Source organism: Odontesthes bonariensis, chromosome 22 (assembly GCF_027942865.1).
Source record: "Odontesthes bonariensis isolate fOdoBon6 chromosome 22, fOdoBon6.hap1, whole genome shotgun sequence".
NCBI classification, from domain to species: Eukaryota; Metazoa; Chordata; class Actinopteri; order Atheriniformes; family Atherinopsidae; genus Odontesthes; species Odontesthes bonariensis.
This window is the reverse complement of record NC_134527.1, coordinates 18,260,198-18,272,887: the sequence shown is the minus strand read 5'-3', so window position 1 is coordinate 18,272,887 and position 12,690 is coordinate 18,260,198. Positions and strand designations below refer to the sequence as shown.

The 12,690-nt window shown below is 44.7% G+C and overlaps 1 protein-coding gene across 1 annotated transcript in view; it reads right to left on the bottom strand.

Moving 5' to 3' along the window:
* Nucleotides 1-9,038, bottom strand: part of LOC142373346 (alpha-methylacyl-CoA racemase-like) — a 30,010-nt gene extending 20,972 nt beyond the window's left edge. Inside the window, exons 1-2 of the mRNA XM_075456546.1 lie at nt 8,758-9,038; nt 2,521-2,526 (exon numbers count right to left, since the gene is read on the bottom strand). Of these exons, the coding sequence (XP_075312661.1) occupies nt 2,521-2,526; nt 8,758-8,998 (247 nt within the window). The 5' untranslated portion in view covers nt 8,999-9,038. The remainder of the gene's footprint in view (nt 1-2,520; nt 2,527-8,757) is intronic.
* Nucleotides 9,039-12,690: the final 3,652 nt, after the last annotated feature.

Genomic DNA, 12,690 nt, shown 5'->3' with positions numbered 1-12,690 from the left:
AGCTCGCGACACAGCGAGACACTTTCCTGTGTGCATTACAACCGTCAGCCACGCAGGACGAGTACTGTCCACAGGTGCTCGGAGGTCTTGAACTGCAAAAGTCGCAGATAGATGATGTGATTATAGCTTTATGGGCTGATAAATCCGCAATCAGTAAAGATCTATATGAGTCACTGGCACGAGAAAACGCCAATCTCCGGATGGTGAAGAAGACCTTCCGTTTCCCATTAGATCCTACACCAACCACAACACTCACTGCCATGGGTGTTTGTGCTCTCACATTAAAGTGGAATAACAGAATGTTGATTCACACTTTTCTGGTTATTCCCGACCTTCCACACTCAGTGTACGTAGGAGGCGACATACTGGTGAGACTAGGAGTCCAAATTGACACAGTAAATAACATTCTGTGGTCACTAACAACCGTGCGTGATTCTTCTTATCTGCCTGACGCAGACAACCTGAAGTCAGGACAGACAATTCCAGAGGTATGCCAAGTAGCTAACTTCCAACATGCCACAATACCAGCACGCACGGCGAATGTCCCTCTCCAGATATGCATGCAACCAGGCCAGAGCCTTAACCACTCACAAGCTCTGTTTCAACCTTCGCCACTGTTCTTCGAACTTGGACTGTCCCTGGAAGCAACTCCTCTTTTGGGCCTAAATTCTAGGACCACATTCTTGCTGATCAACAACATCGGCGAGGAAGCCATACTGATCCCAAAAGGCACGCCACTGGGCTGGCTTATCAGTACTGACTTCCATGACTTTGAGCTGGGCATCCCAATACTGGGACAAATCCCAACTCCACTCTTCCCAAAACATCAGACAACCCACGTTGTCTACACAAAGCCTTCAAGGGCGATCGCACTCTTTTCGGTCGTGACTCTCGACCAGAACTCAGTCAGTCGCATTGATCTTAGTCATGATGAACAAATGACACTTCACACGGTTGACGTCTTGGCGGTTACATCAACCCCAGACTCTCCCGACGCACAGGAAAAAGTAACAACAGGGCCATCCCCTAATGTTGCTGATCGAATCGAAGAAGTGGTAACGCAAGCTAACGCTCTCGTTAATGACGAGGAACGCGACAAGCTACGCCAAACCCTTCTCAAATATCAGGATTTTTTCTCACTTGATTCTTCGGATTGTGGGTTAACCACAATCCACTCAATGCGCATTCCTACTCCACCTGACGCACCGCCAACTTTTGTGCGTCAGTATAAGATTCCTCTAGCATCACAGGAGCCTATACAAGAAATAATAGACGACCTGTTGAAAAACGGGATCATTCGGCCTTGTAACAGCACTTACTCGGCACCGCTCTGGCCGGTCGTGAAACCCAATGGAAAATGGAGACTCACGATCGACTATCGAAAACTCAACCAACAGGTCCCTCTCTCGAGGTGGCCAATGACTCAGCTTGAACAAGAACTTCCTCGCGTTAAAAATGCCAAATACTTCTCCACTCTAGACGTGGCGTCGGGTTTCTGGACCATTCCAGTACACGCTGAGGACCAACACAAGTTGGCATTCACGTTCGCTAGCCGTCAATATACATTCACCAGGTGTCCTTTTGGCTACGCCAACTCACCTGCTGAATTCAACATATTTCTGAACAAAGCATGTCCTGATGCCGGCGAACGAGGTAACCTCATCTACGTCGATGACATCCTTCTCCGTAGCCCCAACCTGGATGCACACATTCAGGAAATCGACCATGTCCTGGGTCAACTCACCACTGCGGGTGCAAAAATATCACTCTCAAAATGTCAGTGGTGCAAAACCAAAGTAGACTACGTCGGTCTCCTAGTAGGACCAAGTGGTGTCGAGCCACAAGTTAACCGCATCCAGGGCATCAGTAACATCAAAGTTCCCTCAAACGTCTCTGAGCTCCGCAGCTTCTTAGGAGTCTGCAACTACTCTCGACAGTTCATTGAGAGCTATGCCGACATAGCAAAACCTCTAACTGAACTACTTAAAAAGGACACACCTTTTATCTGGGCTGAGCCACAACAAAAGGCCATGTCCACCTTACAAGAAAAACTGTGCACAGCACCATGTTTAAACTACCCTAACTGCGACAAACCATTCCACCTCGAAGTGGGCTTCTCAACTCACTGTTTAAGCGCTGGTCTGTATCAGAAATACGACCAGGATAAGAGAGTAGTGGCGTACGCCAGTAAAACGCTAGCTATACCCGAGCTGAAATATTCTGACTGTGAAAAAGCTCTGCTTGCCACAGTTTGGGCAGTTAAACATTTCTCCAACTACCTTGGAGGCCAAAAGGTCATTGTAGAAACACAACACCAACCTACCACGTTCCTTAACAGCCAACGTATAAGGGATGGAGTTGTAACAAATGCCCGTGTGGCCTCATGGCTAATGGCTCTGCAAAGTTTCGACTTAGAAGTCCGCTACGCGCAGAACAAAAAAAGCCCTCTCGGCACCGATCTTGCTGCATGTCAGAACTGCACTGCAGATACACCTCCACTCTGTGCAATTACAGACAAACCCTCACCTGTAACCAACCCCCACCATCACTACTACGATGAAAACGTGTGTAAAAACATGACTACTGCGTATGTAGATGGGTGTTCTTTTCATCATGACACGGTTACACGAGCAGGTGCAGGCGTCGTTTGGCTCCAGAACAACCCCTATGAACCTCAAAGCTTCCAGCTTGGTTCACAGTCGTCCCAATACGCAGAAGTGGCAGGTGTCCTGATCACGGTACAACTCGCTGCAGAAAAAGGTGTGAAAGACTTATTGATTTGTACTGATTCTAACTACGCTCGTCTCAGTTTCTCTTGCCACCTTGCCACGTGGAAACGCAATGGTTTCCTGACTTCCAGCAGAAAACCTGTGAAAAATAAAGAATTGTTCCTGGCATGTAACCACGCCATTGAGTCCAACGACATGCAGATCTACTGGAAAAAGGTCAGAGGCCACTCACGTGTACCGGGGCAAGACAAAGAACTGAACGATCTAACTGATTCCTTGGCAAAACAGGGAGCGATGCATGGCATCCCCTGGTCACTGGATCCCTCGTGGCTAACCGCAGCCACCGCGGACTCCTCCGAACCACAGGTCTGTGTGGTGACGCGTTCCAAAACGAACCCTCCCGCCCAGACATCTAACGATGGATCAGTGTCAGTGAAACCAGCGTTCACCGACACTGACCTGGTCACCCTTCAATCGCTCGACCCTGCCATCAATAAAATGGTGTTGTTCGTGTCTGACGACTCAAACACACCCTCTGTGTCTGACCTCAATAACATCCCTGATTTAAAGAAACTCTTTGCCACTCGATCAGCCCTGCGGTTGGTCAAAGGTGTCTTAGTTCATGTTTCCGACGCACTCTCTTCACCTGCGTTCGTGGTCCCTCGAAACCAAAGGGGGGTGATGCTCGTGCACGCACACGACCTTCCCGCGGCTGGACACAAAGGTGTCAAAGCAACATACAGCGCGTTAAAACAAGTGGCATACTGGCCAAAAATGAGAAAAGATGTAGCCGACTACATCAAAGGATGCCTTGTGTGTTGCCAGTTTCAGCCGACAAACCCGATACACCGGGCTCCGTTGCAGAGGAGAGGCATCTCATTCCCATGGTCAGACCTCCAAATTGACTGGGTGGGACCTCTCACCAAATCAACCAGAGGCAACAAATACTTCCTCACGGTTACATGTGCATTCACCAAATGGGTAGAATGCCTACCAGCTGCAAACGATACAGCTGAAACTACCGCCTACCTGCTCATGAACCATGTGTTCTCAAGATTCGGCCTTCCGAGTCGTGTCAACTCAGACAGAGGAACACACTTCACGGCAGAAGTCATGCAACAGTTGTGGCAAGCTCTGGGTGTGAAAGCAAACTTTCACATCAGTTATCACCCGCGAGCCTCAGGTCAAGTAGAGCGAGCCAACCGAACTGTGGTGAACATACTTAAGAAGTACGTTGCATCCAACCAACGAGATTGGGATGTAAAATTGCCGTTGGTCTTAATGGCCATCAGAGCAACACCACACGAAGCAACGGGAATCTCCCCGTTTGAAATGATGACAGGCAGACAGATGACAATGCCACTGCATCTGCTCTACCAACCAGGTGAAGCCAGTGTAGCAACAGCGTACACCACTCACCAGTACATGAAGGACCTCAGCAGACACCTACAGGTAACCTTTGCATTCGCTCAGAAACACCTGGAAAAATCGGTCGAGGGAAGAAAGAGCTATTATGACCAAAAAGCCTCACAGGAGGAACTCCAAGTGGGGGACAAGGTCTGGTACTACAACTTCACCAAAACCGGTGAACAGACGAGTCACAAGGTTGGAAAGCTGGCCAAAAAGTTCCTTCCTCGATGGACAGGACCCCACCTGATCACCGAAAAACTGTCACCAGTGGTGTATCAGATAAAAATCAGCCAAGGACAGAAAGAAGCCAAGTCCAAATGGGTCCACAGAAACCAAATTAGACCACATAAAAGCTTTAGGGGACCCGCAAAGGACAATCAGGTCTCAGCAAACCCATAAAACCGAGATCCACAAGGGGGGGAGCAAAAGCCTTAACAAAACGATAAAAGAAAAGAACACAGAGCTCCCTCCTAAACAATATTATTAGCAAGGAACTAAAATCAAAATAGGCAAAACCAGAATAGTTCCAACTAAAGTCCGTCTTCCCGATCCGACTGCCTGTCTAATAAAAGCTACTAACACACTAACTGCAAGTGGGGGTGAACTAGCCAACTCTAACCTCCGTCCAACCAAAAGTGTATCAATTTGAAATAAGCCCTAATATCCATCACTGTTTTTCACCAGGATGATGACACTCTGGCTCATACTTGCGACGATGGGACTGGCAACTATTCCCACTTGGACTGAGATCGTTGAACCCGGACCAGACTCCGGAATTGTTCTAATGGAACAACCCGGACTCCTGATCACCAACTGCAGGCTACACACCCAGAAGGTGTATGTCCGGTTCAGTCCTAGTGTGCTGTGCACGAGGAACGTGCCTAGCTCCGCCAAACTGACTTCGTGGGCCGGCGCTCGGTGGAAGAGAGAAGTCATCACTCATGCGGAGGTAGACATCACCCATATGTTGCAACAACTCCAGAAGTTCACCATCACTCAATCAGAACTGAGTGGGGCGAACAGAAGGGAGAAACGCTTCATTGGGGGACTACTGGCAGCCGCATCCGCCGTCGGCTCCCTATTCAGTTTGGGGGCGTCAGCCGTGAATGCCGTAAACATTGCCGCGATAAAGCGTCATATGGGTGAGTTGCAGGGTGAAATCCCGGGCATCCAACAGCAACTAGACTTGCAGAGAGGACAGCTCAGCACGGTGACCAAAACTGTGGAAGGCACGGTCTTGGTTTTGAACTCCCATAGTGAAACCCTGATGAAGACAGTCGCAGCAGAAGACACACTGCTGGGAGTTTTAAAGGTTGATTATGCTCACACACAGCTGGTAACTATGCTCATGTCTGATCTGATAAGAGATGTTAGCTCCTCCGTTGATACTCTAGCTATGGGAAAAATCCCTCCGTACCTAGTGTCGCTAGCCGTAGTACAGGACATTCTGTCCACGGCCACTAGAGAAATTGTTAACCCCTTGCAAGCACATCTAGCTTATACACTAGGCAGCGCAGTCCCCATTCACGTAAATCCCGAAGGCCGCGAAATAGCCTTCCTCATTAATCTTCCCATAGTTACCCTCGACAACATCTACCGACTAAAAGACGTCATCAACGTAGGAATCTGGAAAGGTGAAACCCACGTTAAAGTGCACACACCAACAGTGGTAGCGTACCACGATAGTTCTCCAGATCTCTACCTCGCGCCCAATTTAAAAATGTGCACCCTTACCAGAGACATTCATTATCTCTGCCCCAGCAAACCATTCGTTAGAGACGACACTGGGGGCCTCTGTGGACTTAAACTTCTCACCGAAGACTCCCAGTGCCAAACAACTCTCACACCAAAATACCAAGTAACTAACACCCAAGCAGAAACTGTGGGAAGTCGCTGGTTGGTTAACACTCCAGCGAAGACCGCCACTATTAGTTACGATCAACACGACACGTCTACCAAAATGGAACTACCAAACCGCACATTGTGGGTCACAGTTCCTGAAGGCGCAATCCTTCACATAGGAGACCTGGCCCTTTACCACCTTAATCCTGACCAATACGACGGGGAAATAGAAATCTCCGATTTCTACTCAAAGCAATCCCTGGAGCTTGAGGCAGACACGGTCACTCAACTCCAATTTGAAGGTTTTAAAACCATTGACGTCAGTCCCATAGAGAACGTGCTGAAAGAAATAACCTCCAGCAACAAACCTCCCCGACCAACTATATCCTACTCATGGTCAGGCCCCGACACAGTAACCGCGACTATGGTTGCCCTAGGCTACCTCCTCACCTTCGGAATCGCGTACCTATATTCTCGACGCGCTAACGCCCTCCAGGGCCAAATTAACCTACTCAAATGGACCACGAGACGTAACAAACGTAAGAAGCCAGATCAGGACAAAAACACCACCGATCTAGTGACTTTTGATGAGGAGACAGAATCGGAAGAACCCCGAGTCATATATTCCCCCGCAGTCCACGAACTAGCGAATGAAGTATAACTCTAAGCCAACTTTTCTGTCACCTCTGCCCCTTTTTGATTTTTCTTTGTTACTTAGTCCATTTACCCTTTTATAAAGAATTAGCTAGAAGATAGGTTAGACATTAGTTTCAGGCTACGACTATAGTCCCTTAAGAAAGCGTAGTTAAATTCGTTATATCTTTTTATATGTTTTTCTAATTCCATAAGTCTTACAGTAAAATAGTACTACAAGATAGTAAAAGCCAACAACCACCTCAGAGAAGACCTCAACCTCTGAACCTGAGACCACTGGGATTACTCCTCCGTGATTCCGAGATCTCCCCAGGACACCTCCAAATCAAGTGGGGGATATGTAGCGTGCTCTCAGGAAAGACAGAGCACGGAGATGTTTACATAAAGATCCAACCTTTCTTGACATCAAGAAACGTACCCTCTTTACGACCCTCTCAACGGATCAGCTCAAAGGAGATAACGGAGCCAGATGTGAGACCAACCAAATGGGGTTCTTTGTTTCCGAGTCTTCTCTCCCCCAGACCAGCTACGAATAATAAATTATGTAGGACACCTCCTGATAAGGGAAGCAGATGTAAGCTCAACTCTCCTGCTGGACCAACCACAGGAATGCCACACTTCCCTATTTTCAGAGAGTGAAAATTCCACTATAAACCTCACTTTCCGTAGACTGAAAGTGTAAAAATCATTACTGGACAAATCTACAGATCATTTTGAAACATTCGCCATTCTCTTACCTTCATTAATTACCAAGTTATGAATATTGGATTTAAAAGGAATCCCTCTCGTGGAGCCACAGTGCCCCCCAAAGGACATGGATAACGGACACTTTTCACTATGTCAGCCTAAACAACCATGGACAATTTCAACTACGGATGTTTAATGTTCTCATTATGTGCAATGCATAACCTAATAGTGTTTAATTCCACAGGTATTACCCAAACAGCTGCAGATCATTCTAAATTAACAGCAACCAAAAGTTGTCATACCATTTCTATCATGATAAATATGAAGTATTGTATGCTGATAACTGTCAATGCTCATATGGGTGTTTATGCCTGCTTGTATGCAACATTATTGTCTGTTAAGAACATTATATTGTCTAAAATCACTGTCATATGGGTTAAATACGGTATAAGAAAGGAGCAGAAATCCCCCCTTTTTGTCTCATGAATTCAGCGTGGTCAACCCCCCTTTTTCCCTTGGGTCAAAAGCCAGCTGAACTCTGATTGGACGAAAGCTGACATGTGATCTCCAGCTTAAAAGAGAGGCGCGCAGGAAATCCCATCTCTTGCCCTGCTTGTCTTATCTCTTGCCTTGCTTATCTCTTCTCTTGCTCTCAGCCCTCTTATCTCAGCTCTTGTCTTTTTCTCCGTAACTATTAATTCCCAATTTTTTAGACTTCCCCTTCTCTTTTATATAAAAGTCTGGTCCAACACACGCGAGTGTGTGCCAACTCATACAGCCCAGCCAAGCCGCCACTCTTCATCCAAGGACGAAGAATTAAGAAGAAGTCGATTCTACGTCATCCCGCTGGTTACCACGGGAACACCGCTTCGACACCAACTCATCAGAAGGAAAGAACCACGGAATCCCTTACGCTGCTACGACAAAGTAAGGTGCTGGTTTGAGATCTTTTGAAACCGTGGATAAAGTGAAAACTTTCTCTGAAAGCGACGAATGAGCAGACCTCCGCGGGCAGAAGACCGTTGGCACAATATCCGTGTTATGAACCAGATTTAGTCACATTTTTGATAGGTAACCCTGTTAGTGGCCTGCTCCTTTCTTCCCTATTATCCCCTTTGAGTGTCCCCAATAATTCTAATTTCTGTCTCTTTATCAATTGTTTATACACCTATATACCTGTGCAATGTTGAATAAATGTTTGTATTAACCCATTTAAGAGCGTCACAGACAGTTACTAAGCCGATTACCACTCCAAACAGGACGCACGACTCAGAATGAGATTGATTATTAATTGAGTATTAATATAACATACTAGGATTGCAAGATTTTAAACAGTCTTCCTCTTTGGACTGTAACGTAACAAATTAAAATAAAGAGGTGGTGCCCCTGCTATTTTCGAGGTAAATATTAATTAATAACGTGTCAACGCTACAACGATAAGGCTCCAGGACCACGTCAGACTGAACGCAGAGCCTCCTGAGCAAGGCTATGCCCTCTGAGGTCTTCAGGTTGATGGCCACAGACCGCTTCCCCCGCCCTAGTGTGTCCAAAGACGTGGGTGCCATGGTGCGGTCCACGCAGATCACCTTGGCTCCAAAGTCTGAGAGGATCATGCCACAGAAGGGTGCAGGAGCCAGACCTGCCAACTCAAGAACTCTTACCCCAGCCAGTGCCATGATTAAAGGACTGTCGGGTCAAGTGAAAAAGGGAAAGCTCTCAGTATAGTACACAGGTGTAATGTTATTTTAGTAGCAATTAAAGATTTTAACACTTTTTTAGACTTGATCACATCACTGGCAGGTTTACAATTCACCCATTTACATGCGAGTGATGCACCAAGTATTTTTAGTAGCATTGCGTTGCTTTTTTTAACCCTTGTGCGGTCTTAACATTCTGTTTACTCCCTTTGTCCTATGGGTCAAAAATGACCCGCCCTACCAAATCCCCAAAATAAAGCAACTTAATTGAATTTTAAATCCAAAATCTATTTTGTATGATGACACCACCTGTTATTTATCTATTCAACTCAATTCAATACATTTTTTATCGTGTATTTTTTGTTACACAATACAAAAAGACAATCACCAGTTTTCAGGATTACACTTTTTTTTTTTTTACCACAAACCAACTGTCAATTGGACCAACAGTTTTCTTTTACGTAATAAAGGTTTATTATTGCTATTATATAGATGTGAAGTAATTACTTCTGAATTAATTATATTGAAAGGGAAAAAAACAGTGAACTTTTTTCTAGTGTTTAAATGTTTTTATAATTCACGGGTCAAAAATGACCCATGACAATCTTTGTACCCTAGTGGTGTACAGCCCACATGGAAACATAAACAAAAATAAAGTATGATATTTTCTAATGATGAGTCCGTAGTTGATTGCAGAGTGTGGAGTAACTCGCTCTGGAAAGTCACAATTTCGTTGCCGTTATTTTTACAGAAAATGTCTCCAGCCGTCTTTCAGGCTTATTACAAACGTGTTAGTCACAGCCCTTACTTTGGAATATTTGTACAATTATATAATAATAGGTTAAAGAGATGCTCTAAACTGGACAATTGTCAAGATTATCATGAGTGTACAAGTATTGTTCATCTACATGAAGAAACGAGAAAACAGATGAAGGAATGAAACAGCTCATTATTATCACTGTAACTTTATTTGATAAATGTAATAATCCACACCTGAAACGGCTTACGCGCGCTCCCGCGAATGGGGATGCATTTGCGCTCCACCAAATGGGGATGCACTTCTCGGCATAACATCTGCCGCATGAAATCTGACCGCGGGCCATGATTTGAGTCGTACTTTGTACATCCCTGATATACATTGTATGTTTAACCTGTCTAATAATCCGATTTTATCTAATATAAACTTGGTGTGTAGACCTGAAAATCACTGTGATACTCATTGTAACTGCTTATCTAATAATTTTTTACCAATTAAATCTTGCATTAATTGACGTAACAATTCAATAAAAAAAACATCTTTGCTGACAAAAAGCTATTCCAATAACCTATTTTACGTATGTGTCTATTTGAAGGGATTAGAAAAAGTTTGAAGCATCATCATCATGGGCCGTACTAAAAAGGGTGGAAGAATTCCAAAAGAAGATCTTTGCATAAGGGCTGGTGGCAAAGACAATATAATTAGCATATTCTCAGAGAGATGGAAGCTGCAGCTGAAAGAGAGATGAAAGCTGCAGCTGAAGGAGAGAAGAAAGCTGCAGCTGAAGGAGAGATGGAAGGTACAGCTGAAAGAGAGATGGAAGATGCAGCTGAAGGAGAGATGGAAGATGCAGCTGAAGGAGAGATGGAAGCTGCAGCTGAAGGAGAGATGGAAGATACAGCTGAAAGAGAGATGGAAGCTGCAGCTGAAGGAGAGATGGAAAGTACAGCTGAAAGAGAGATGGAAGCTGCATCTGAAGGAGAGATGGAAGATACAGCTGAAAGAGAGATGGAAGATGCAGCTGAACGAGAGATGGAAGCTGCAGCTGAAGGAGAGATGGAAGATACAGCTGAAAGAGAGATGGAAGATAGAGCTGAAAGAGAGATGGAAGCTGCAGCTGAAAGAGAGATGAAAGCTGCAGCTGAAGGAGAGATGGAAGCTGCAGCTGAAGGAGAGATGGAAGATACAGCTGAAGGAGAGATGGAAGCTGCAGCTGAAGGAGAGATGGAAGATACAGCTGAAAGAGAGATGGAAGATAGAGCTGAAAGAGAGATGGAAGCTGCAGCTGAAAGAGAGATGGAAGCTGCAGCTGAAGGAGAGATGGAAGCTGCAGCTGAAGGAGAGATGGAAGATGTTCATTAGCTGTTATGCTGCAAACAAGTGGAACAAACTGCCAGTGGAGATTAAATTTTCACCAAATGTAGACATTTTTAAATCCAGGTAAAAAACATTTCTTTTCTCATGTGTCTATGCAAGAAATATCTTTTAACTTATCTAGACTGTTGCCTGATTTTAAATTCATTTAAATGATTTTATTTGTTTCTCTTTATATTATTTTATGTATTTTTAATGCTTCTTGCACTCCTTGCTGCAATGCTTTTATTTTATGTAAAGCACTTTGAACTGTTTGTACATGAAATGTGCTATACAAATAAATTTGATTTGATGATTTGATTTGAAGATACAGCTGAAAGAGAGATGGATGGTGCAGCTGAAGGAGAGATGGAAGATACAGTTGAAAGAGAGATGGAAGCTGCAGCTGAAGGAGAGATGGAAGGTGCAGCTGAAGGAGAGATGGAAGATACAGTTGAAAGAGAGATGGAAGCTGCAGCTGAAGGAGAGATGGAAGGTGCAGCTGAAGGAGAGATGGAAGCTGCAGCTGAAGGAGAGATGGAAGCTGCAGCTGAAGGAGAGATGGAAGATGTTCATTAGCTGTTATGCTGCAAACAAGTGGAACAAACTGCCAGTGGAGATTAAATTTTCACCAAATGTAGACATTTTTAAATCCAGGTAAAAAACATTTATTTTCTCATGTGTCTATGCAAGAAATATCTTTTAACTTATCTAGACTGTTGCCTGATTTTAAATTCATTTAAATGATTTTATTTGTTTCTCTTTATATTATTTTATGTATTTTTAATGCTTCTTGCACTCCTTGCTGCAATGCTTTTATTTTATGTAAAGCACTTTGAACTGTTTGTACATGAAATGTGCTATACAAATAAATTTGATTTGATGATTTGATTTGAAGATACAGCTGAAAGAGAGATGGATGGTGCAGCTGAAGGAGAGATGGAAGACACAGTTGAAAGAGAGATGGAAGCTGCAGCTGAAGGAGAGATGGAAGGTGCAGCTGAAGGAGAGATGGAAGATACAGTTGAAAGAGAGATGGAAGCTGCAGCTGAAGGAGAGATGGAAGGTGCAGCTGAAGGAGAGATGGAAGCTGCAGCTGAAGGAGAGTTGGAAGCTGTAGCTGAAGGAGAGATGGAAGATACAGCTGAAAGAGAGATGGAAGCTGCAGCTGAAGGAGAGATGGAAGATACAGCTGAAGGAGAGATGGAAGATACAGCTGAAAGAGAGAAGGAAGCTGCAGCTGAAGGAGAGATGGAAGGTGCAGCTGAAGGAGAGATGGAAGATACAGTTGAAAGAGAGATGGAAGCTGCAGCTGAAGGAGAGATGGAAGATACAGCTGAAAGAGAGATGGAAGATACAGCTGAAAGAGAGATGGAAGCTGCAGCTGAAGGAGAGATGGAAGATACAGTTGAAAGAGAGATGGAAGCTGCAGCTGAAGGAGAGATGGAAGATACAGCTGAAAGAGAGATGGAAGATACAGCTGAAAGAGAGATGGAAGCACTTAAGTAGATGCATTTCAGAGCACCTAACAGCAGAAAGAAAGGATTCCTATATTTAAAAA